The sequence below is a fragment of the Herpailurus yagouaroundi genome, unplaced genomic scaffold (genome assembly GCF_014898765.1).
Source record: "Herpailurus yagouaroundi ecotype Mexico unplaced genomic scaffold, PumYag 165, whole genome shotgun sequence".
NCBI classification, from domain to species: Eukaryota; Metazoa; Chordata; class Mammalia; order Carnivora; family Felidae; genus Herpailurus; species Herpailurus yagouaroundi.
This window is the reverse complement of record NW_024412406.1, coordinates 640,590-667,921: the sequence shown is the minus strand read 5'-3', so window position 1 is coordinate 667,921 and position 27,332 is coordinate 640,590. Positions and strand designations below refer to the sequence as shown.

At 38.4% G+C, this 27,332-nt stretch overlaps 1 protein-coding gene across 3 annotated transcripts in view; it reads left to right on the top strand.

Annotated features, from left to right (window-relative positions):
* ATP6V0D2 (ATPase H+ transporting V0 subunit d2) overlaps positions 1–27,332 on the top strand; it is a 48,176-nt gene extending 20,844 nt beyond the window's left edge. The window contains exons 3-9 of one of the 3 annotated variants that reach the window (XM_040487470.1): positions 9,264–9,442; positions 10,881–10,960; positions 12,724–12,801; positions 18,849–19,025; positions 20,188–20,265; positions 22,187–22,385; positions 26,936–27,332. In XM_040487470.1, coding sequence (XP_040343404.1) covers positions 9,264–9,442; positions 10,881–10,960; positions 12,724–12,801; positions 18,849–19,025; positions 20,188–20,265; positions 22,187–22,348 — 754 coding nt within the window. In that variant the 3' untranslated portion in view covers positions 22,349–22,385; positions 26,936–27,332. Of the gene's footprint in view, positions 1–9,263; positions 9,443–10,880; positions 10,961–12,723; positions 12,802–18,848; positions 19,026–20,187; positions 20,266–22,186; positions 22,645–26,878 lie in introns of those variants that run through there. The other 2 variants (XM_040487469.1, XM_040487468.1) reach the window with 2 other exon arrangements.

Here is a 27,332-nt window from a genome sequence, read left to right as displayed (position 1 = left end):
GAATTGAAAAACCCTGGTGCTATTCTGCAATAGCAATGCTGGATCTGTCTATAACTGAATGACACTCACTTAGTCAGCATAACATGTACTAAGTGACTGCTGTGAGTGAAAGCCTATGCTAGGTTCTAAAATTAGAGATGAATTGAATATAATCTTGTTCTCTAAACCAGTGGAAGAGTTGCTTAAGGTGCAGATTCCAAGACCTGCTTATAAAAATTATGTTTTATTAGGCCCTGGAATGTGGTCTGTGAATCTGCACTTTTAATAAGCCCTCCAGGTGACCCTGATGCAGGTGAGAAATTCTTGCAACTAGTCGGTAGACTCTAACCTGAGTCTACAATAGAGCAGTTATGGAACCATGAAAAAAAGTTACTTACTCATTCAAAGACTTGGTTTCCTCATCTAGAATAGTAATAATTATATACAATATAGAATTGCGAGTGTAATTTGAAAACAGGACCAGCTATGTATTTTGCAAGGCCTAGTGCAAATGAAAATACAGGGCCCTTGTTAAAAAAATGTTTAGTAATTTCAAGAGAGCAGTAGCAGAGAATTAAACCAAGCGTGGCCCTGTATGACTATATAGGTCCCACGCCCATGAAACTGGATGAATGAAAAAATATATACATATTCAATATAAACATATGCACGTACCCAAAAAATGCAGCTAATTTTTTGCATTAGGGTGTAATATTCACCAGTGAAAGCGAGAAAAGACTGCATAATGAAGGTGATGCCAAAGCTGAAGACTTGAAGGACGAGAGCCTGTTTGTACACGGATGTGGCTGGGAGGAGGCAAAGCGCAGCCGCAGAAACACAATACATAAAACCACTACTAATGTTGGGCCGCCGATGGCAAGTGACGTCAGCAAAATTAGTGTCTGAGGTTTAAGGATGTTAAGATATTGGATGTAAAAGAGCTTAGGATGCCATCCCTACGACACTTCTCTTTGAGTGGGAAACAAATCAGGGCCAAAAGAGACGTGTTTTTTCCTTCGCTCTTCGTCGACATTCTGGGTAGGGTAGCAACCAACCACCAGGGGCCATGACTGATCCCAGTAACCTGCTTTCCAAAGTCTTGCTCTTTCCCCAACATTTGTTGAGTAGCAGAGGTTTGAGCCTGTTTCATGACCTGGAAAGACTGAAATCCACCCTGGTACTGATCCAGATATCCATTGCCGTCCTTGTATTTTACTTTTTCGTGTTTATTTTATTTTTTTAATTGAAAAAGAAGCCTGTGCCTATGTTTTTTTTAAAGAATTTTTTATTAAATTTTATTTAGTGCTCACTACAAGGCAGCACTTTTATAATTACTTTATATGTATTAAATTCATTTAATTCTCATGACAACTGTATGGGTGGCACTAATATTATCCATGTTTTAGAAATAAGGAAACCAAGATTAAGTAGAGACTATATTTCTGAATATATTTCCCAAAGCCCAGAGGTTTTGGTTTATTTTTTTTTTTTACTTTTTTAAAAAAAAATTTTATTATTTGTTTTAGATTTTACTTTTAGGTAATCTCTACACCCAATGTGAGGCTCAAACTTTCAACCCTAAAATCAAGAGTTGTATGCTCTACCAACTGAGCCAGCCAGCCAGGCATGCCAACCTTCATAAGTTTCATGCATAATTTCTTCTATATGAAAAAGTTTTATATATATACATGTTTATATGTAAGCAAACAAATATAGATATACATAGTTGGTTTTAATGTTTGCTTTAGAACAGTGAAATTATATATATTACCTATAAGTTATCTTTTACATAACCTAGTCAGAATTTTCTTTTTCTCAAAATTTTTTTCATTTTTTAGTTTATTTGAGACAGAGAATGAGTGGAGTAGAGGGGCAGAGGGAGAGAGACAGAATCTTATGCAGGCTCCATGCTCAGCTCTAGCACTGGGCTTGATCCCACAACCCTGGGATCATGGCCTGAGGTGAAACCAAGACTCAGATGCTTGACCAACTGAGCCACTCATGTGCCCTGAGAATTTTCTGCATAAGCACATAAGATCTATCTTATTTAAAAAATATTTCGTATCTCACTGTGTTACATCTACCATTACTTATTTAACTATTCCCCTTTCATCCATCTACGTTGTTTCATTTCTTTGCTTTCTCAAATAATGTCTCAACAGGCATCATTGTACATATATCTTTGCTTTCCCATGCCAGAATTTCTTTAGCATGAATTCCTAGAAGTGAAATTACTTTTTCAATAGATACGCAGGTCCTAGATTTTGATAGATATTAGTAGATTACTCTCATACTCCAACAGCATATGAAAGTTTTGTTCCTTTCCTAGTCTCTCAGATCTTTTTTTTTTTTTCTTTTCTCATCAGAAGATATAAGATGCTCCAACATCTTCTGTGACTGGTTTGTTGAATATAAGAAAGATGAGATCCACCTGTTAACTGTTCTTGACCAAATGTACAGGCTATGATAGATACAACTTGTTTAACCTCTCTAACTGACAAGAAGAATCACTCCACTGGTGTTTTCCTGTGAATTACCATAGTATTTACATGCATGGCTAAAGAAGGGATGACATAGAATAATCTCTCTAATATTATAAATCTCCTCAATGGAAAAGTATTGAAAAAGCAAGGAATAGGCAGCTATGACCCTAGAAAGGCAGCTCAGGGTAAGATACCAGGTAGCCAATTAAGTCCTTCACCTTTGTTTACCCAGTGACTGACAGAGTTAATGTGCTTGAATGAACATAAAGAAAAACTTATTCATTGATTGAAAAAAATCATCATTGTGTCTGTATTCTGTACAAGTATGGTTCAGGCTTCTTGGAGGCCACAAAAAATGTACTGAACAAACTCCTATAACTAATAAAGATTGGTAAGAATTATCTGTAAATAGCTGTATTTGAAATAAATATGTAAAATGGCTTATCCAAAAGCACACAATTGAACAGGGGCAGAATTAGCACTGGAATCCAGTTCTTATGTCCTCAGATATGCAACAAATATTTGTGAATGAATGAGCTAACTGTTCTTTATGTTCACCATTGATATTACCAATATATATTGAAAATTAATTTCACCCCAAGATAAATATAAATACAAACATTTAGAGAGAGAATCAAAATAGCTAGAGAATGCAGAATAACAGGAACATGGGCACTGATGTAGAAAAGGACAAATAAGTTTGAAGAATTTTTAAATCCTCACAGATGGGTTAGACCAAGATTGTAGAGAAGTACCAGAGAAAAGAGTCTTCTAAAGATTCCAGAGCTACCAAGAGTTTGGGAAACGTGTAGTGATCAGCAGTCTTGTTCTAAAATATGCTATTATAGGCAGTGCTGACTTCTGAGCAATTTTTTACTATTTTATTTTGCTAGAAGGAAAAATTAGTGTGACAGCAAAATTAATTGCTTTTTAAAATTATTTTAATTTTCACTTCTTCTATTTAAAAAAGGGAAACTTTAGGGGAAGTAAGATTATGTTACCCAAAAGAAGTCAAATTTCAAGAAAGGGCAGATGTTTATGGGGATATTCTAAATCTCAACATTCTCTTTAGCGAGTCAGACTAAATAGCAGAACTGCCCTATGTGAGGATATGGAGTTAGCACTGGATTAAATGAATCTGGAGTAAAAGAGATGTTTCCCAATGTGATCAAGGAAAACTTCCATTTGAAAATTAATACACTGGGGGGCACCTGGGGGGCTCAGTTGGTTGAGCGTCCGACTTCGGCTCAGGTCATGATCTCACGGTTCATGAGTTCCAACCCCACGTCGGGCTCTGTGCTGACAGCTCAGAGCCTGGAGCCTGCTTCAGATTCTGTATCTCCCACTCTCTCTCTGCCCCTCCCCTGCTCGTGCTCTGTCTCTCTGTCTCTCAAAAATAAATAAACATTTTAAAAAATTAATACATTGGAAAATACTTCCAATAAGGCCCTATTGTCCATGTCACAATAAATATTGTCAGGCCTCTTAGCGGTGGATCAGCACATTTCATTGAGGAATTGCACTGAGGAATGAAATAACTTACAGTACACCAAGTGTATTTCAGACATCACCCAATCCTGTCTGTGGACAATTACTCTTGATTATGCATTTCATGTCTCTGTCCCCTGTATTCTTTGTACCAGTGTGACCTAGCAAACATCACAGTTCTGGTCACCTAAGCAGAACTGTCATCAAGAATGCTGTATCAAATGTTGCAGATGGAAAGATACTGATTCAACCTCTTGGTAGAAAGGAACGTATGGCAATCAAGTCCTGATATCAGGATGTGGCTCTTACCCTCAAGTCACAATGCTTTTAGATAATGAAACTGTTGTAATCACCACGTGCACCAAGTTACTTACTATCCAAATGCACCCAAATGGAGAAGTTCAGACAGAGCCCTGAAGATTCTCCAGCTAACAAAGGGATTCAGGCCTTTTTATATATAAAAGCAGTTGTCATTCATGACAGCTAGTTAATCAGAATTGTTTTCAGATTAATGATTACATTCCCAAAGAGATAAACATTAAACTGTTTGAAGTTCCAGTATCTTATAGGAAACATTGTGAAATAATGACCATGCAAGGATCATTCTAGGGTTACAATATGCAGAACAGGATGGTAACAAGTTTTATAAAACAGGTATAAATCAGATTTAATGTTTAATAAATATCCCAGCAAATAACATAATTTATGGTCTTGTGGATGTTCCAGTCTTCTAAATGACTACCTCTCAGTTATTGTCTTTACACCGTAAAGGGTTAATAAAGTCTGAGAAAATTTTGACAAGGTTCTATTGGCTAGAACTCAATGTGAAACTACAGAAATGTAGAAATCTCAAACCATAAAAGAGTTTAAACATTGCAAATTTTTATACCAAAGATGATGTGGCTTATAATTTTCTGCTCCCCTTCCTCCAAAGTCTGGTTTATAGGAAATTATCTTCCTCTAAGAGTGTATGACTTTGCCTTCCTTTATCTGAGGCACTCTGCTAGTGCTTTCATTTGTGTTACTAATACTAATGCCAACCATTCAAAGTTGAATAAATATTTCCATTTTAAGACTGAGAAAATGGAGCTCTTGTTAAACTGGTTTTTAAGTGACAAAGTTAGGTTCAGAATTAGGTTTCTTTGTTTCAAACCACGGGCTTTTCTACTGGGACAATTTAAGATTTACAAAATGTCATATGGATGATTTGATTAGTTTACACAGTGACTATTTGAAGACAGTGATATTCCACCTTTCCCACACCTTGATGCTAAGCTTCTTAAAAAGGATAGTCTAGAGTCCTCTATTTTCTCACTTGTTTACTCAAACCACTTCAGTCTTGTTGTCTATGCCACAGGGCCACCCAAACCACTCTAGCTGCTAGGTCCAGTAGGATATATTTTCAGCCTTTCATAACTTGCCCTGGTATTCAGTTGTTGATGTCCATGTCCCCTGCATTCTGTGATGACACTTTCTCTTCGTGCTCCTTTTCCCATTTTGTCCCTTCCTCAGTCTTCCTTGCAAAGTTTTCTTACTGCCCCTTAAGAGTTTTCTTTTGCAGGGTGGGGGAGGGTGGGGTTCTGTTCTATTCACTTTTCTAAAATGCACACTTTCTTTTTAATAATATTATTCACATTCATAGCTGGAGAAGTAATCAGAAGCCAAGTAATAAAGAGCCTTGTGTACAATAATGAGAAATTTGTTCTTTATTCTAAAGGCAAAAGGAAGCCATTGACAGATTTTTAGGAATGAAAGTAGTGATGTTGCTGATAGCAATTACAGAAGAAAGAGAAACATTAGGGGCATTCAGGTTTTGAGATAATATGACTGTGGTGTCTATGAGAAGACCAGTCAGTCATAGCCACAAAAAGGAAGTGAAAGAATATAGATCTGAGGCTGAGCAGAGGTTTTGACTAGAGCTGAAGAATAATTCCTCTAACTCGCCAAATTATGGCTCTACATTATCTGACCATTCAGCAACTGTTAGGACAGCCCAGAATTTGGTAGTTAGCATATAATAAATATATTTTAATTAGCTTTAAGACCCTTAAATAAGTTTGGGAACAAAAAGAGGAAAAATAAGGATGCTTTGCTGGATCAGTCAGAGAAGCATGCAATTCTTGATCTCAGGGTCATGAGTTCTAGCCCCACCTCAGGCATAGAGATTAGTAAAAGAAAAAAAAAAAAAAAGAGAGAGAGATAAACTTTAAAGAGAGAGAGAAAAAATAGCACTAAGACCAAAAGGAAATGTGAAAATATCATTTGCCTTTAGCTATTTTTTCTGAATCTAATACAGAGTCAGAGGTTTGGTTTTGGGGTACCAACTCTGCCTCTTTCTAGCAGTGTGATCTTGGACAAGATATTTAAATAAAGTGGTGGTAGTGATGGTCCTTTCAGCATTGACTCATTGACTAGTGTGGCTTGAGTGAGAACATGAATGCACCGTCTGACACACAGTAAAAGCCTCCAAGAGGGCAGGTATTTTAAAAATTATAATTTTTACAACCTAAAGTTTTTGAAATTAAGTCGTTCACTCTATCACAATTTTCAGTGACATCATGGTTTTCGTAGGTGCCAATATCAGAGTTATAGAATAAAATATTTAGGAGGGGGCTAAAATGAGGATGTTTGTCTGGACTACTAGTAGAAGAAAAGTTAACCGAACTCATCCTGGCTCTGTCACTACTTATGAACACAACTATCTAAAACATGGGAACATTGAACTAGGTGAACATCCAAGTGTCTTTAAGCTCAGAAATTACTCAAGCAATATCAGCAGTGATTTTATTCCCTACCACTATATCACTGTATGCATGGCCCTGAAGGTCTATAAAGATTAGAGTCTGGAGAATATAAACTATTTCTAGGCATGCCATTCCCCCTGCCACCCCAGAGAGCCAATGATAGTTATATACCAGCATATGTGTGATGGGGATGAGGGAGGGGACAGGAAAGAAGTCCTCTCCCTTCTGCCCCCTGCCATGGACCAAGTCCTGTGTTCTGTCTTCATTTCCCGAACAACTAGGAAAACTGTGCTACTGTTCCATCTTAGAAACAAGACCATTTAAATAATGAGTTGAAATAAAACCAATCTCTATAGCCCTGCTCTTTGCAATATAGGGCTTAGACTATTAGCAAAAAAAAAAAAAAAAAAAAAAAAAAAAATTAAATTAAATTTTTAGATTTTTTTTTTAAGCAAACTCTACCCCCAATGTGAGGCTCCAATTCATGACTCTGATACTACAGTCATGCTCTACCAACTAAGCCAACCAGACATCCCTAAAAGCAAGTAAGTTTAACTCAATACACACATGAGCACACCTACTGCACAGGCAAAAGCTTGAGTGTTACATGTCGCCTAAATCCTTACAGCACTGACATTGGTTGTCTGTCAACGTTGGTCTAATAGTCCTCTGCAAGTTGGGAATGTTAGCAGCTCATATGCTTTTACATTAGAGAGGTGCTGTGGGGAACAATTAAATGTCTGGAGCCTGCTAAGGGTTATTAAGTGCTAGCAATTCCCCTCTCAGGTAATAGTTTTTGAGCCATAAAAGGACAGTTAAATAAGCACTTCCATTTTAATATCATTTTCAAGAGATAAAAAGGAGTCTAAAATTCTATAATGTCTAAATTTAGTACTGCTGTTTGGGAGGCGAAGAAACTTTAGAGTCATGTGCCTTTTATAAAGGGATAATTGCCTGCTTCTAAACTTCTTCAGATAGAATTTTTATTGGGGTAAACTGTCAAAGCTTCACAATGAAGGAGATTCTCTTCCAGCGGGAAATGCACTCTTGCACAGGAAGTCTTGTTACCACTGCAGCCACGTTCCAGGGACAGTGCTTCTAAGAGACTTGGCTAATTTTTATTCATTTACTTTTCAAGCCTGAATTGTGGCAGGGGTTAGTCCCGTCACTGTCAAACCTGGAGAACCTCAGCTCCTCAGTTGACTGCCCCTTTGCTCTCCTGATTCAAAACCTCACCCTCTCAGCTCCCTTCTTCCTCTCACCACTGGACCATGTTCTTTTCTCTCCCATCTTAAAAAAACAAAAACCAAAATCCAAAGCCCCTTGGCCCCTGGGTTTCCATTGAACTGTCTTCCCCTTTTAAGGTCAATTTGTTGTTTGAAATCTTTTCTTTTTAAACCTTTTTACTTCCCACTCACTTTAAACACACGTGATCACATTTCTGCCACCTTCTCCCGTGTCCCTTCCACCAATAAACTCCACTGGAAGTTTTTTCACTGTGTTGCCAGATAACTACTTAGTTGCTGCATCTTATGGACACTTTACTGTAATGGATTCTTTGTCCAGTTCCTCCCTCCAACTATATTCTCTGTGAAGTAAGGGACTATGTTTCTTTTACTTCTCAACCTCATTGCTTGGAATATCTTGGGTGCTGAGCACATGATTGAACAAGCATATGCATCCAGAATATCCTGGGCAGAGCTTATATTTAGCCATGTAACCATACAAAATATGAACCTATGGGCTCTTGGGGATCTAGGGAGAAAATGGCTAGAAAGTTCACCACCTGGTCTCATAGGAGGAAAAGAATACAGAATATTTTAATTTTTAAATAAATAAACAAACATTAAATATTTTAATATTAAATTTAATAAAACATTTTTAATTTTGGATCAATGATGGGCTTTTTTTTAAACAGGCAGGAAATTGACTTTTTTTGAGAGAGAGAGAGAGAGAGAGAGAGAGAGAGAGAGAGAGAAAGAGAGGATCTTAAGCAAGCTCCACACCCAACATGGATCCCAAGGTGGGGCTCAGTCTCTTGCCTGTGATATCATGACCTGAGCCAAAATCAAGACCACTGGCCACTTAACTGACTGAGCCACCCAGGCACCCCTCAATGATGGGCTTTACTACAGATTTAAATAGTCAGTTTTTAAGATAGAGTGAAATGCTCCAGGTCTGTGTTCCTCAACTTTTTAAGACCATAGCCCACTCTGAGAAACCACACAATTTCACACTCACCCTCATACCACGTTCACCAATTACATACAATGTAGGGGTCATTTTCTGCAAATTTCCACCAGCCTAGGTTTTATTTAGCTTTAGTTAGTTATTACAACATTGATTTTCAAACTATGATATCCCAGAGAGTCAGATATTTTACCCCATTCACATCTCTCAAACCCCAAAGTTTAAAATAAGAAGAGACTCCTATATTTCCTTAATGAAAAAGTATATGCCTGAACTATATTTTGTTTATTTATTTATTATTATTTTTTTATATATATATATTTTTTACTGGTGGTATGCTGCTTATTCTCATGCAATTGATTTCTTTCTTCTAAACCAGGTGCAGTTACATGATAGACAATGTGATTCTATTGATGAACGGTGCATTGCAAAAAAAATCTGTGAAAGAAATTCTGGTGAAGTGCCACCCACTGGGCCGTTTCACAGAAATGGAAGCAGTCAACATTGCTGAGACACCTTCGGACCTCTTCAATGCTGTTCTGGTTGAAACACCATTAGGTACAAATGCATAAGCAGTTGTATAGCTGCGTGTGCACATCATCATAGTCAGTAAAAAATGCACATTCAATTCATCGTTTTCTCCATGAATATAATATCATACTATACAGATTCATAGACATGGAAGGGACATTAAGGAATCATCTAGTTCAGCTCCCTCATTTTTCAGATGGCAACAAATGAAAGTAACCTTCCTAGAGTCACATAAGATCCATTTGTAGCCCAGTAGGAGCTGGGGCTACCTCTCGACCTCCACATCTTTGTACTTTGTACCAGATCATAGTAAATAAATGATAGAACTTGTCATTTTTCAAAAAATTAATTTTCTAACTGGGTTCTATATGATTAATTCCTTATCCTTTCCTTTTAAATTTCTGTCTAAATAAGGCTGTGTACATTTTGTTTAGAAAGTTTAGGAATGCCATTTTTCTGAGACGCTCAGGGGTGCCTGTCAAATGACCTGAAGCAATGAGGAAACAAATGCTAATTTCATTATAATGTAGCACTGATAATAGTTCTAGCATTCAAAATGCTAATGGGATAATTTTATATACATTATTGTCAGGAAACCTGGATAGTAGCAGTTCATAGCAATTCACTGTAGATCATTTGTCAAAATAGTTGCTGTTGAAAACAGAAATTTTAAAAAGAAAAAAAAATGGTGTCATTAAATGTGTGGTGCTAAGGGAGTGTGAAAGAAAGAGGGTAAGCCTATAATCATGGATGTTTGATTCTAGGCTCTGTCTGGTCCCAACATGGTGACTTGGGGCAATTCAGTGCATCTCAGTTTCCTCATTTTAAAAACAATAATGGGGCGCCTGGGTGGCTCAGTCGGTTAAGCGTCCAACTTCGGCTCAGGTCATGATCTCACGGTTCGTGAGTTCGAGCCCCGCGTCAGGCTCTGTGTTGACAGCTCAGAGCCTGGAGCCCATTTCAGATTCTGTGTCTTCCTCTCTCTCTGCCCCTCCCCTGTTCATGCTCTCTCTCTCTGTCTCAAAAATAAATAAACGTTAAAAAAAATTAAAAAAAAATAAAATAAAAACAATAGTATCTTAGTATAACAGAGTTTTGAAAACTAAATATGACACAGTTTTAGCACAGCTTAATCCTTAGCATATAGTGAGGTTGGAAGTGATAAATATTATGATTAGATGAGGGGTAGGGGCACTTCAAAAAGTAAGGCATAAAGTGAACAGGTCCAAGGTGTTGTGAGGATCAAATACATGCAATGTTTAGTGAACAGCTTGCACAGAGTAAATGCTAAGTAACTAATCACTCTCACTGTCACCATTACTGGTAGCTTTATCCAGTCTGTGGATTGCCACTCCACAGTGTCCTGGTCAGGAATGAGCACAGGATGGTATGTGCAGGAAATCTTTCCATAGTTGATAATCATGCTTTTGATGAATTTATTTTGTGTGATCATTTCCACTTTCAGCTCCATTCTTTCAAGACTGCATGTCTGAAAATACCCTAGATGAACTGAATATTGAATTACTGCGCAATAAACTGTACAAGGTAAGTGTCTCCCAAAATATTATGGTTTTCTTTTTTGCATAATACATCTTAACCAGAGTTCTTTATCGAAAGTTACTTTGCCCATTAGCCAATTTCTGCAATTATGAAGCTATACATGGTTGGAATACAGCTTTTACAGTCTTGGTCTTTTGGTTAAATACATACACGTCAGCTTCCCCTGAAGCAGCAAGATTGTTGAGAGGAAGTAATGCGCCCATCTTTCTCTGTATTCCTAGCTCCTTGCCTGGTGTGCCTAGAGCATAAAAGGTAGCAGCTGGATGGGTGAATGGTAGGTGGGTGGATAGATGAGCAAGATGAACCATATCCATTTTAAAACAACCAGCATATAGGGGTGCCTGGCTGGCTCAGTCAATAGAGCATGCAACTCTTGATCTCAGGGTTGTAGGTTCGAGCCCCGTGTTGGATGTAGAGACTACTTAAAAATAAAATCTTTAGGGGTGCCTCGGTGGCTCAGTCAGTTAAGTGACCGACTTCGGGTCAGGTCATGATCTCACAGTTCGTGAGTTCAAACCTCGCGTCGGACTCTGTGCTGACAGCTCTGAGCCTGGAAACTACTTTGGATTCTGTGTCTCCCTCTCTCTGTACCCCACCCCCACTCATGCTCTGTCTCTCTGTCAAAAATAAATAAAGATTAAGAAAAACTTAAAAAAATAAAATCTTTTAAAAAATTAAAAAAAAAAAAAAACACAAAACCCAGCATACACAGTGAGCTTTGTGTCATGTAGCATCCATCTCTATCCTTAATTCTATTATAGAGTCTTTGAGTTTCACAGTTAACCTGTCCATTTACTGACAGTGTGCAGCATACGAAGATGACCAACTCGTGGACACTGCAACATAGGTACCACCTTGCATGATCTGGCCAGCTATCTGCCTATGCTGCCACCATTTGAGTAGCTCTATGTCATATGCACTGAGCAAACTCTGTCCATTTACACTCATACAACAATAGCATCTTTAGACAGACACTCTCACAGAGTAACTGAAGGAATATATACTGTCATGCCATTTACATAACTGGTTATGCTAAAACATAAGGTCCTTTCAGAAGCATTGTGTTGCAGGCAATTTTCCTCTTTATAAAGAAACTTATGGACTTAGAGCAGCCATCTTTGAGATATAGCTAACAGAAGGCACTGTTTTAAGTAAGTTATAGGCATTAATTCACTTAATCCACACAGCAAAACTATGTGCTATCCCCATTCCTTGGATGAGAAAACTGAGACATGGAGAGGTAAGATTTACTTGGCAGAAGTCAGTTAAATGGTAAGTGATTGAGTTGGGATTCAAACACAGTCAGTCTAACTGTACAGCCCAGACTCTGCCTTTCCAGCGTGTCTTCCATGTTCAAAGCCATCCCAAACGTGTCTCCTGAGCACCAAGAGAGATTAAATGTCGGCACAGGACCAAATCTAGAATTATTTGTTGAGCTCATAAAAGAGTTTGGCACTCTTATTAGAGTACCAAACATTAATCATGTGAAATAAACCCAAGAACCATGCAAAAAAAAAGTGCTTGTTAAGGAATCATAAGGTATGATAAGTACAATTTTGTTCTTTTTTAAAGCTGTGCAACATACTTCATTGTGAAAGTTTGTACCAAATTTTTAATAAAATATCGCCCTATGGGACAAGTAATTCAATCTCCATTAAAGTATTTAATAAGCCATGAAAAGCTGATCTACAAATTTCCAAAGGAAAATATCTTCATTTTATTGTTTTATGATCTTTCTTCTTTTTAAGTCTTACCTCGAGGCATTCTATAAATTCTGTAAGAATCATGGTGATGTCACAGCAGAAATCATGTGTCCCATTCTTGAGGTAAGAAAGTCCTTGAATTTCTTTATGCCAAATAATATGCTTACACACTTTTCACTTGCATAGTCCTACTTATCTTTCTTTATCTTAGAAGCTCCTTTATATAAAAATAAAATAAACAACATATTTTATCATATATATCATTTGATGCTTTCAGTTAAGAATGGTATTTTGCAAGTTTTCTACATTGAAAAGTTATTTTGGAATTAGAAAAGAAAAATGCTTACAAAATTTGGTCATGATTCATTTTTATGTGGTATGAATAGATTATAATTAGTTAAAAATTTGGTATACTATTAACAATTGGTGAAATACGAGTACTTGTAATAATCACTCAACTTCCCTCCAATGAGGGAACACTGGGCATCTGGGAATTCTCACAACTTGGAACCAAAGTCCACTCTGGGCCTTGTTCCTTATATAAATCCTAAAATAAAGGAAACTCAAACAACCCTCGGGCATTCCAGCTCTGGTTAGGAAGACTTTTGGGGTTAGGTGATTCACAGTTGGCATGCTCACTTAATTATCTGTCAAATGCCACCATTGCTTTCTACCTCTCTAATTGATGCTATAAACTTCTTAATTTCCCTTTCTCATCACAGATTTCATCTGTGCTCAGAGATCCTCCTGTTCGCACATGTTGATCTCAGAGATCAGAAGGATCTGGGAACATGCTGGGCATATTTTGTACTGTGTTTCCTATAGATCTCTTTTTCTGGCTTCACATGAATAACAAAATGGTGGAGGAGGGAGGCGGGTACCATTCTAGACTTAGAAAAGCCCTTTGCTTTGTCCTGTGAAACTAAGTTTTGTCTAAAGAATATCTTTAATCATTAGATTATCTGTCACAGTGACTTCGTTGGTAGGTAGATTAAATAGTTCAATAACCTGATTTCAAGAAAAGCCTGGTAATGGGGCACCTGGGTGGCTCAGTTAGTTGGGCGTCCAACTTCGGGTCAGGTCATGATCTTGCAGTTCATCAGTTTGAACCATGCGTTGGGCTCTGTGCTGACAGCTCAGAGCCTGGAGCCTGCTTTGAATTCTGTGTCTTCCTCTTTTTCTGCTCCTCCCCCACTCCTGCTCTCTGTCTCTCTCTCTCTCTTTCTCAAAAATAAGCATTAAATTTTTTTAAAAAAACATTAAAAGAAAGAAAGAAAGGAAAGAAAGGAAAGAAAGAAAGAAAGAAAGAGAGAAAGGCCTGGTAAGAACTGCCCCATAGCAAAAAAAGGAAAAAACAAAAAACTTGAATAACTTCATCTGCATGTATTTTAACCTAATGTTCTGAAACTGCATATGATAAAATTAGTTCCCCTTAAAACATTTAATCTTTAAAATTTTACAGTTGAAGATACTTTGCTATCCCCTGTTGAAACTCTTCAAGCAAAAGCATTCCTGAAGTAAAAATTTATCACTGGAGAACTCCAAAAATTCTTTTTTGCCTTTATCTATATTACACAGGAAGTGGGCACTGATAAATAAATAACATTTTTTTATGGCATACTAAATGTCAGAAAGTGAGCTAGTCTCTTTCAGACATTCTGAACATAAGTAATCTGCTGGCCCTAAGAAGCACTCCCTTTTCTTGTCATAAATTTTTAACTACTAGCCACACTATAAGAAGCCACATTATCCATGGCTCAAAAGTGTAATTTCAACATGGCATAATTCCTGTGGTTTAGAAATGGCTTGTGTGCTTTATACCCACAAACTATGTGCAATAAGAGCTCTGGCAAAACTCAGAACATTTCAAGAGGCATACAATGACATTATCAATAGTTAACATGTATTATGTGCCAGATGCTATCCTAAGAGCTTAATGTACATGAATTCACTTGGACTTCAAAACAGCACAACAACAACAAGATGGGAGTTTAGCATCTATTTTTCAGAAGGGGAAACTGAGGCACAAAGAAGCTAGTAACTTGCCTGATGACACACACCTAAGAAGTGGAAATGTCAGAATTTGAACTCAGGCAGCCTCTCTCTGGTTCCTCTATGTTCATCCACTATTTTACTTATACATTAAAGTTAGCATTCACAATTCTTGTATAAAAGTAAGTACTAATTCATAAGCAAGATCATACTGCATGTGGTATAAAAATCAAAAATAGATAAGAATTATGTCTCTGTAATCCTCAGTAATGCAGAAAGGACAGCATAGTAGTAGAAGAATCCTTGTCACTGGAAGGGTTTGATCAAAATACTATATAATACCCAGTGTTCTCATTATCCCTTTCCTATACCCATGATACTACCATATTAGATTAGGTTCTTTTTTAAGCTGCGTTAAGAATAAAAGTCCGCTTGAGCCACCTGGGTGGTTTAGTGGGTTAAGTGTCTGACTTCAGCTCAGGTTGTGATCTCGCGGTTCGTGAGTTGAGCCCCACGTTGGGCTCTGTGCTGACAGCTCAGAGCCTAGAGTCTGCTTCAGATTCTGTGTCTCCCTCTCTCTCTGACTTCCCCCTGCTCACACTTTGTCTCTCTCTCTCTGTCTCTCAAAAATAAATAAACATTAAAGAAATTTTTTTAATTAAATATAAAAAAATAAAAGTCCACTCAACTACCTTTATACATTACACTGAAGTATTAGTTACACAGAGCATGCAATTATAATGTGTCTAATGATATGATCAGAAGAGATTTTTCAGATTTATATAATTATATCAGATCATGTAATTACCTCTCATTTTATTCGTGCAACATTAGAGCACCTCAGTTATCACATTCTTCCATCTATGTTCTTATTTAATCTGGGTTGACAGGAGACTGAAAAAGACTTAATATGGTGAAAGAGAGCATTAACCTGGACTTGCATGCAAACATTTGACCTAATTACAAGCTTGTGAGTTCCTATGGGAAAAAAAAAAAAAAAGAAATTGACTTATGGTCAAGGGAAATACACTGCAATGTACTGTTTGCCTTTATGCCTTTTATTATTTGTCTTTGCTCTCCTGACAATCTATATGTTTAATGAAACAGTGAAAAACAAGCACAGATGAATAAGTTTGTTTCATCTTCCCTGGTTGGTACACATGCTAATGAGGCCGGGCTTGATTCCAGTTCACTCTTCCATTGTCGTTGACTCTTCCACCCACTGCCCCCACAAGGTATTCCTTTCCTCGAATGATGAACCGGCAAAAATGTGTGATCAGCCCAACTCCATCATGTGCAAGTGATAATGACTTTGAATAAGTCAACAGTACACTTAGTTTTTGCAACAACAACAAAAAATAAGTTATGGTTTTAAAATGAATGAGCATAAGGAAGGGTGAAAGGACATAGGACATCTGGCATCCTCTATGCCACACAGGATGCCAGCCCTCTAAAAATGACAGAGAGGGCTTAAGTGAAATCTAATACCACCCCATTTACTCTTCCATAATCAGATGTTGTGTCAAACTGTCTGCTTAGGGATGGTCAAACACAGGATAGCCCTTTTACAATTTCAAGATTATAGTCCTTTTCACTAAGAAAACACACCCTCACACACAAAGAACCTCTAGATTAGAAAAGGGTGCTGAGGTAAATATACAGACTGTTATAATAAAAGGGAAACTGAAGTATAATAAGGAGTCAAAGGAAATCATACCCAATTGGGAAGGAAATAGAAGGACTTCTTGTAAAATAAAAAAAATAAAATAAAATAAAAGCCATTTAATGGGACCCTTCAATGTAGGTAAGATTTCAACATGGAGAGTTCTGGAATGAAGTACACACATTGTAGGCAGAGGGAAGAAGTATTTACAAGAACAAGAAGTTGGAATGTGTGTGGTGTTTCAGATAACCAATTGTATCAGCCAAAGTCCTCTCCTGGCATGGCATGCAAAGCCTTTCCTGTTCTCTTCCTAGCTACCTGTCCAGCCTTCTTCTTCTTCTTCAACTGCTTTCCCAGTGCCTGAGCCATGACCATTCCTCCACAATGTCATGCTTTAACTTCACGCGGCGTCCTCCTCCAGAACGGCCTCTGCTGCCGGGCCGTCTGCAGTTCTGCTGCCCCACCCTACTTCTCTCTGGAAAATCCCAACATCTTACACAGCAATGCATGTCAATTATTTCTCAATAAAAGTGGGGGGAAACAGGAATAAAAACCAACATCTTAGAGCTAGGAAGCACCTTGAAGGGCATGTGGGACAATTGGCTCTATTGTTGCTCCTCCTGCTCTAATTTTTATTTCAAAGTTTCTTATTGCCATGAAATCTCCCTCTTACATTTCTTCTCCTGTCCCTGGAAGGTCTAAACTTACTGCTAGGACTGGTGACATTCAGAGGCCAGAGGCAGCTGCCTTTGCTTCCAAATGAGGCCACTCCCTGCTTCTGGGTCACCCACGCTTTCCATGAGATCAATCAAAAGGATCAGAAGGAACTAAAGCTCACCCTCTTGATAGGAAACACCTGTTCTAACAGAAGAGTTCCAGCAAAATCTGTTGCAAGTCTAGATTCGTTAATTAGTCAAAAGTACGCTGATCAAAGGCTATTGCGGAGCAATTTATTTCAGCTATTGTGTTCGTTCAAATAACCTTGGGATACTGTTAAAATGTAAGCCCTGGATCAGGAGGGCTGGACTATGGCCTGAGACTCTGCATTTCTAACAAGCTTCCAAGTGACATCAAAGCTACTGAACCATGAAACACACCTTGAGTAGCAACATTGTAGAGAATATTATAGAAATTTGAAAATAAGAGACTCACAGACCATCCTGTTGGATTCAATGATTCAATGAAGATTCATTGAAGATTCAATGATCTTCTTATGCACTTCCAGGCACTGGATATTAAAAATAAAAAATAAAAAGAGTGACATGATTTCCCTCAAAGATTTTACAGTGGAGTAGGAGAGAAAGAATTTCCAGATTTTAAAAGAATGCAAGTGCAGGGTGTTTCAGGAATGTAGAGTTTTGTAGCTCAAGGATGCTATAATAAACTCCCATGATAAGCAGAGAGGATCCCAGAAAGGACAGACTGAGATGGAATGGTCAGAAGAGGTAGGAAAAGAACCAAGAGATAGAAGAAACATGGAGACCAAAGGGATAGTAAGAAATTTCAAGAAAAACAGAGTGGTTACAGGAAATAGGCTTGACTTGGAGCTGTTTGCTCAGTTGCCTAGTGGTGCTGAGCACAAAGGCAGGCCATGAGCATACGTGACCCAACTGAAAGATCATGAGGTCAAACCCTATCATCTTACAAGTGAGAAAACTGAGGCCAGAGAGAAAGGTAACTTGTCCTGGGCCATGTAATTCTTAGCTACTGAGTTAGATTTATTGATGTCCAACCTAGGACTTTAAAGAAGAAAACCAAAACTATTAAAGAGCAAACAAATGGTGGGGTGCCTGGGTGGCTCATCGGTTAAGCATCTGACTCTTGATTTCGGCTCAGGTCATGATCTCACTGTGTATGAGATCGAGCCCCTATCTGGCTCTGCACTGACAGCACAGAGCCTGCTTGGGATTCTCTCTCCCTCCTTCTCTCTCTGCCCCTTCCCCGCTCACATTCTCCCTCTCTCTCTCTCTCTTTCTCTCTCTTTCAAAATAAATAAAACATTTTTAAAAAGTATAAACAAATGGCATATAGCATAAAGTTTCATTATGTAAAAAATCCTACTGACATCAATAACCAGAAAGAGATGTTAATATTTATTTCGTGCACTTTTTGCTCCAAATACCCCCCAGGCACTTCCATTTACATTATCTTGTCCTATTCTTGAACAGACCCCAACAAGTAGGTTTATTCCCATTTTCATGGAAGAGATATTTTAGACTCTAGTGGCCTATGTGACAGAGACACATGAGTAACTAATTGCAGAGTTCCTGGGAACTAAAGTTTAGTGGGGTTTCAAGAGTCCTAACCTATTATCACTAGGTGATCCTTTTCTGGGAAGCAAAATTACTCCATTGAGACTAAGGGAATATTAATAACACATATTTGTATTAAAATTAGACATAAATCCAAAAAAGAGAGCAAATCACTCTGGACATAAATTTGTCTACTTAGGGTTCTGTTTACAGCAGTTAGTACATGGTTAGATTTTGCTGATACTATGTCTTTGCAAATTCAGTTTGAGGCTGACAGACGTGCTTTTATCATCACTCTTAACTCCTTTGGCACTGAACTGAGCAAAGACGACCGGGAGACCCTCTACCCGACCTGTGGCAAGCTGTACCCTGAGGGGCTGCGCCTGTTGGCTCAAGCAGAAGACTTCGATCAGATGAGGAGAGTAGCAGACCATTATGGAGTACGTGACCACACTGGGGACCCTGAAAGCCTCATGCTATTTCATCACGTGTACTTTAGAAGTTCACACATCAAAATTACACATCTTATCTAGAGCAGTTATAATGTTTGTAAGGTAGAAAGCAATGTCATTCTGTAACTGTGTCTCCCAAAGAAATACTTGAAGTTTCTAACCCATACTAGTGTTTTTTTTTTGTTTTTTGTTTTTTTTTTTTGAGGTCCCTGCCAAGCAAGTACTTGTTTAAATCTCCAAGGAGCAGTCATTTGAGCACTTTATTTGAAGTGCTTGATAAAGCAAGTTCCCCAAGGGACTGGTGTAGTGTTCTGGATATGTGAGCTCATGTCAAAGTTATATAAAATAGCCTGACCCAGTAGTCCTTTCAAGTGCCCATTGGGGAAACAGGCTCAGGTACAGAATGTCTACCGAAAATACAAGGGAGAATATGGACATATTGGTTTATACCTTTTCAGTGGCCAGAAATAGGCACTGCAATGAAGGCTGCTATGTCCTGCCCTTAATCCACATCCAGGTTCTACACCTCATCCCCAGATCCCATTCTTTCTGATTTACAGAAACATGATTTCCTCCAGGTAACTTTTCCAGAACTGGATTGACACTCTTATCTTTTCCTATGGGTTTCTGAAGACTTCCAGAAAAGAGAAGCCAGTAAACTGCATAAAACTTTGTAGTATCTCATGTCATTGCAAGAAGCTTTTGAGCATAATATTAAATTTTGAACGTTTCCCCAATCTCCACCCCTTCCACACCTGAAATTCCATGTGAAGTTTATCAACTGCCATGCCAAAGAACCCATGAACCTGTGATGGTTAAACCTCAAGCATTCATTTAGCCTCTATAATGTGCCCACTAGCCCTAAGAACTGAATGTAGAAAATAGCTCATCTAATGTACATTGAGAGTACAATTGCTTTTGCTGCTTCTTCTAAAGACCTGAATAAGCCAATGGCTAGAATTCCATCCATACTTTTTTATCTGGATTTTTGGGGTATTTTTTCAGGAGGCCAAAATCCTACAAAAAACCATTCAGCTCTTCTGGATAGATTTTTTAGAACAGACAGATACATCATTTTCTATATAGCCAGGAAAATATCCTCATATATAAGAAATGAGAATTCGTTTAAAATAATCTTTTTGTTTTTTAGGTATATAAGCCTTTGTTTGAGGCTGTGGGTGATGGCAGTGGAGGAAAGACGTTGGAGGATGTGTTTTATGAGCGTGAGGTATGATATAAATGGAAATGCTATTAGTTTATGTTCTCTTTTTCTCTTGCTCTGGGATTTAGATGTTTTCTTACTTCGGATTTTCTTTTTGTGTGTGGCGGGTCTTTTTACAGTTGATCAGTTCACTTGATTAAACACATTCACAATTTGATGGCCAAATGAGTATTAGCATCCCTGGAAGGCCAATGGTTTTCATATGATGGCTTCCTGTGCAATTGTCCTACCCAGAAACACATAGTGTGCGTAGTGATGCTCTGCAAGGAAAGCAGCAATTCCATAATTCACCAGAGAATCAGAGCTAGGACATTCCCATGATCATATATTGACTATCCTCATGCTGTACACTCTGTTAAGTGCATCTTTTTTTTTTTTTTCCAACGTTTATTTTTTTATTTTTGGGACAGAGAGAAACAGAGCATGAACGGGGGAGGGGCAGAGAGAGAGGGAGACACAGAATCGGAAACAGGCTCCAGGCTCTGAGCCATCAGCCCAGAGCCCGACGCGGGGCTCGAACTCACCGACCGCGAGATCGTGACCTGGCTGAAGTCGGACGCTTAACAGACTGCGCCACCCAGGCGCCCCTGTTAAGTGCATCTTACTCTCTGATCCATTCCTTCTTCAAGAAGGATTTGTCTACGGTTATAATATAGCTTATGAACACAATTGCAACACTTACTAATTATTTGTATAGAAATCCATCCAGAGAGTATAGATGATTCTCTTTCCTAAAAAGCAGAACACTTAATCCATTCATAGTCAATTCCTGGGCTACTAAACCATTCAACAAAAAGGCCTTTTTTTGAGGGGGATAATAAGGTCTCCCAAATTTAGACAGTTTTTCTGGTATATTCTATTCATTTCTCTAAAACCACTGGCTCTTCCCTTTTAATTGATTGACAGAGAACCCTGAAATCTATCCAAATTTTAGGGTAAGACTGGCTCCACAAAGCAGTACGGGACCCTTCCTATAAGTCCTACTGTACACATTTCCCAACAGCTCTCTAGTGCCTGTCACAGAAAAAAGTAAAAACAATGCAAGTTATCCCATATCTTAGGGATATTTTTAAAATTCCACACTATTGCACAAGTGCTTCAAAGAAAGCTGTTAAGAAAGCTGCCCTTGGCAGGAAAATTAAGTGTCTGTTCCTGCAAGCAAGGACGTCCACTTCCTGAATACTTGGCTTGAGGTTTTCAGAGCTGCACGAGGGACTCAGTACCTCTCATCCTTTTTTTTCAAAATGGAAAAGAATAAAAGAATTATTCCATTTCAGACTTCACCCCAGTTAAACAAATTTTCTTTGAAAATTTTCTTTTACCAATCTACCTTCTACAGAAACAAAACAAAACAATTCAACCATATGTCTTGTTGCTGCAGAGCATCTTAAGAAAGCTCATAATGTCACTCATTCCAAATCCCAGGGGCCTGTGACATTGCCATGGAGGAGAGTTAGATAGCCTACAAACCTTTTTAAAATGTTCAAAGTTGTGGCCAAGGAAAAGTAGTTTACCTAAGTGAAACAAGCCTCTGGCTAAAAGCCAACTATATTACTACAAAGTTCCACACAAACACCAAGATTTTCATTATCTTTTGTGGTAGCAGTGCTGCTCAGATTTGGAGTTCGTCTTGCGATTCTAGAAACCTACTTTGTATTTATTTATTTATATTTATTTATTTATATAAACTTGCCTTTGTAAAACTACTATTGTCTATCTTCATCTATAAAGTGACATTAATGCTCCCTTTAGAACTTGATGGGTTGGGTTGTTACTGTTTTCTTCTATTTGACCCATTTTGGACATTGCCTATTTAAATACAAATAAGCACCGCACAAACACAAGTTAGTCTGTAGCTTAATGTTACTTCATAAATGTAGTATGCTCCCAAGAAGTGATGGTCCGTATTTTTTTTTTCTTTCCTTAGGTACAAATGAATGTGCTGGCATTCAACAGGCAATTCCACTATGGTGTGTTTTATGCATACACAAAGCTGAAGGAACAAGAAATGAGAAATATCGTGTGGATAGCAGAATGCATTTCACAAAGACATCGAACTAAAATTAACAGTTACATTCCAATTTTATAACCCAGTGAGGGACCTCACATGTGGAAAATCTTACATAGTAAGAAGAGGTTCTGAGGAGAAAAAAAAGAATTGTGTTATATTATCTGGGTTATATAAAAATAATCCACACCATTGCAGACCCACTAGAAACATAGTAAATCAGCCCTGAAATAGTATTTCTTTTTTTTTCCAGCGGCCTTAAATTTTGTTTCCCCATTTATGTCTCACTTTTTACCAATCTTAGACATTAATCCTAATTAACCTATAGTACTTTTCCTATTCTTGTTTGGTTGTATTAACAATCAGATCTAACTAAAGTGTTTTACTCTTGCTTTCCTATGCTTCTCCACAGGCCCAAGTACTGTCTGCTTTTCTTTTTCCTCCCCTATGTCCACAAAAATCCAGGGCTATATGAGGCCAACATGGACCACATGTGATGAAAATATTGTATTTTTTTTCCCAATACACTTTTACTGGTTGTCTTGGGAAAGCTACACAATTCTGAATCATATTCCTTAGATGCAAGTAGTATTAAATTTGTTATTAAGGCTCCTGTTTAAACTTTCCTCACAATTCCCTTTAAATCTCTTGCAGTTCCTTCATGCTTTGCCTGAGAAGAAAGTAACCCTGCTAAATTGTATTTCATTCATTCAGAAGAATAAATCCCACATTTCAGTTTACAAGATATGGACTTTTTATAGAATTTCTTTAGAATTTCTACCCAGGAAAGGAAAAATCAACAAACACTGGTCAAGTTCTTTCTTTAAAAATAACAGATTCCTAAGTAGAAAATCTGTATTTACTATATTTTAAAATATAAACATATAGGGACGCCTAGGTGGCTCAGTCAGTTAAGTGTCCAACTTCGGCTCAGGTCATGATCTTGCAGGTTGTGGGTTTGAGCCCCAGATCAGGCCCTATGCTGACATCTCAGAGCCTGGAGTCTGCTTCAGATTCTGTGTCTCCCTCTCTCTCTGCCCCTCCCCCACTTGCGCACGCTCTCTCTCTCTCTCTCTCAAAAATAAATAAACATTAAAAAAATTATATATATATATATATATATATATATATATATATATATATATATGAAACTCTTTGAGTGTATTTACAGAGAATCTACATATACTTGTATCTAAAATTAGGCACCTGGACCAAGGAGTAAATTTATTTTTCTGCCAAATCCAACTTTTTCATAGAATATTTTGGTAATTTTATTAATAGAGATTTTTAAGCATAAGGAAAAGCAGTGGTTCAGATTCCTGAAAGGAAAGTCAAATACCTAGATTTCCCAGTGCAAAAAGCCTAGCTCATACCCATGTCATGGTGGCTAAAGTCCAGTGCCTTGTAAAGGGCTCCACTGCAGACTTGTCAGCTGGCCCCAAAGAGCCTGGTTCCCACATGTGGCCTCTGGTCTGGGAAGCATCCTCCCTGACTTGCTCCTGGCCGTGCATGAGTTTCCTGGACCAGGAAACGCCTATATTTTACATTTTAATCTATGGTATCTGCAGTGGGAAGGTCTAAGGTTTCAAGCTGAGAGCAAAGATGATAATAGGAAAGAGGCAGCTTAGAGAAAGTTACTGTGAGAGGATTCTCAGCCCAACCCTTGCCCACTCACCTCTGCATGGTATGTATGGGGGGCCCTAAAATGGGCCATAATGCAACAGGCTGAAGTTATCCAAAGGGCCGCAAGTCCCTTTCCTTCTACACAAATGAATGGCTCCAATTCCCCAAGCCCCTTCCCCAGTCAAGTGTAACCATTGTGTGACTATAAGAGCAAGGAACTTCCCTACAACCCTGTGAGGCAAATGGAACATGCCCCCATTAGGAAGATACACACGCTGCAATGAAGAACTTGCCTTGAAACAAAGCAAAACAAAACCAAAACTATGAAGAACTTGCCTTGGATTTTAATAGCTTTCAGGTGTCTGAGCTGGGATCTGACTTCTCTGTCATGCCCTAGGAAACTGGTCTACAGTGGAGATCATGGACCTTTGAAAAGCATTTTATCTTATGTGAAATGAGGCCAAAAGTCAATTATATATGCAGTGTAGAAAACAGTGAGGCTAAAAGCCTTTTTCTAAGCAATTGAGACTCCTTACCATCCCTTTCCCACATTCTTCCCAGCAGTATTTCATCAATTGCTCTGATTTCCACCTCTATAGTCTGCTGCATGGCTGGTCTTGGAACACTATTCTAATGAATTCTATACCCAGAACTGCATGCAGTCTATAGCAGTCCTGCCTATACCCTAGTGTAGACTTCTGTCCATTCTTTACCCTTTTGTGTCACCCCTCCCTCTAGCCTTGCTCCCGTTTCCTTTTGTATCAGTTCACATGCCCTTCTTTATCAGTCTACCCGTGGACAGGAACTAAGTCTCTAATGAGGTTTTGAAGTTGGGAGAATTTGCGGTGCTCTATGGGATTCAAAATAGCAGTTGCAATTCTCAGGATATTTAGAGAACATCTAAGAAGAAATGCAGTCATTTTATCTGTTCCAGATGCCTTAAGAAAGAGCATGGACTGAGGGCAAATGGAAATGACCATCCTGGATCTCCTAGATCTGGAAGAGTTTGGCCCAAGGCTAAGTAAACTATTGCTGGACAATGAAGGAATTCATGTAACCATTCTGACGTGTCCACCTCCACCTCCATCTCAACCCCCCAGCATGGCAGCAATGTAGTAAGACATTGAGAAGGTGAAATAAAAGAAAACTAGAGTGAAGGAAGACTTGATGATGATCAGATCTGAGGATTTCATTAGTAGTAACTCTTATGTTTACCACTATTTAAAAAATACTGTTATTAATGTCAGATCTCACAGATAGGATGTAGGTATGGGAAGGATACAATTATAGTTTCTGTTGTGTCTTAGTTTCAGGAGCAGATAAAAGTCTCCTTATTGTTTGACTCATTTCAGCTCCTTTGAGTCATTTTCTCTTCATGTCAGCAAATGGAAGCATTAATACATGTATGTATAGAATAGTATTGGGAGGAATATATGTGACATTATCAGAGGATGTCATTCTTGGTGATTTCATCTGACTTGTCACAAATAGCTGATGCCAGGATTCTTAGTGTCATTTTGCTATGTTGTCATAAAATGTATAAGCTTTATACATATGAAAATAGGATCTAGGAGCTATAATAAGGTCCAAACCACCTGCCTTAAGCAACCTCCTATGTTCTTTCTTCTCATTTACATCTTCATTAGTCTATCCAGCCCCCCATTGATCACTTTTCTACCCCTTTCCCCTTCTCCTCAGTTACCCCATGCTGTAGGTTTTGGCTTCCACTGACTGAAGACTTGATCACTGAGTCCAACTCAGCAGAGCCATCCTCAACATGGACACCTGGCTGTTTAGGCACAGGAAGGCAAGTTGGGATTATCTTTGGAAAGAAGAGAGAATAAGAAGATGCATGTAGAGACTAGTGTAAATCAATATATTAGAAAGGAATTGTCCCCAAATAATTATGACTCTGACCCGATCCACAAATGCCATTTAAAAGTTAAGATCATTGGAGCACCTGGGTGGTTCAGTCGGTTAAGCATCCTACTTTAGCTCAGGTTATGATCTCAGCAGTTCATGAGTTCGAGCCCTGGGTCAGGCTCTGGAGCCTGTTTCAAATTCTGTGTCTTCCTCTCTCTGCCCCTTCCCCACTCACACTGTCTGGCTGGCTGGCTGGCTGTCTCTCTCTCTCTCTCTCTCTCTCTCTCATAAATAAATAAACATTAAAAAAATTTTTTTTAAGTTAGGATCATTGACAAACTATAAAAGTATATCAGTAGCTCTATGACAATGGTGACTTCTGGAACCCCTGAGACTATTTTTATTTGCTAGATGGTGTGGATCTCTTATTGACAAAGTTGGAAATAAACTTAAAAATGTAAATGAGAAAGTATGAGGTCTCAATTGCAGTTAGCAAGGAATAGGCATCCAATCACTAGAGAGGATTGCAGTGGTTTAGCATGTGTCTGCTCATTCTTTGACATGCCCCTCACCAAGAGATGGAGCCTTTGTCCTTTTTCCTAGAATTTGAGCTGGCTTTAGTGACTTGCTCATAACCAGCAAAATCCAGACAAAGTGGTGCTGTGTGACTTCTTAGACAATGCAGTTTCCTTTACCTGCTAGTTTGCAGTCCTGAGCTACAGGTAGATAGTCCACCTCTTTTGAGGTTCCCATACTGTGAGGAAGCCAAATCAAGTGTGGACACTCAAGTCACATGGAGAAGCCAAATATAAGTAAATATGGCAGCCCCAGTGGAGTGCCAACAATAGCATCAACGACCAGCCATGTGAAGAGAGTCATGTTGGAAGTGTGTCCCAGTCAAATCATCAGACACGAAATTATAGGCCAAGCCTAACACCAGACCACAACTATATGAGAGGCCCCAGCTGAAAACCTCCTAGACAAGTCCTTCCTAAATTTCTGACTTGAATCCTTGAGCACAATAAAATGGTTGTTGTTTTAAATTGCTAAATTTAGAGTACTTTTGTGCAATACTACCAAGTAGGACAATGGTGCTTAGTGACCATCATTGGATGTGTCCAACAGGTTTTTCCGGCTACTCTGAAGTCCTTTCTAAGTCCTATATAAGCCTCCCCTCTCCAGTCATCTCTGCAGGTGGTCCAGACATTGTTTCTGCACATGTCACCTACAAGTGAGTCTTGGACCTGGAAGGACTACCACTATACCATTAGAAGACAGAAATGCCATTCCCAGAGCCAGATATGAATAAGCAACTCCAGTTGACAATGTACCCATCTTGTTTTCCAAGAAGACTTGGCAGCACCAGATTCATTGATATTGAATCTAGCTCTCCGGAGGTAAAAGCCATTATCACTTTGGTCATTTTTTGAACAAACAGCAATTCTAGAATTTAAATAATTTATACATTTTTATATCCTATTTTTGTTGGTTTTTAAAATGAACTATTCTCTTATTCGTGCTGAGATATACATTTTTTTGTATAAGATGCTTGCAGCTTTTCATTTTTGGTTTGTTTCAA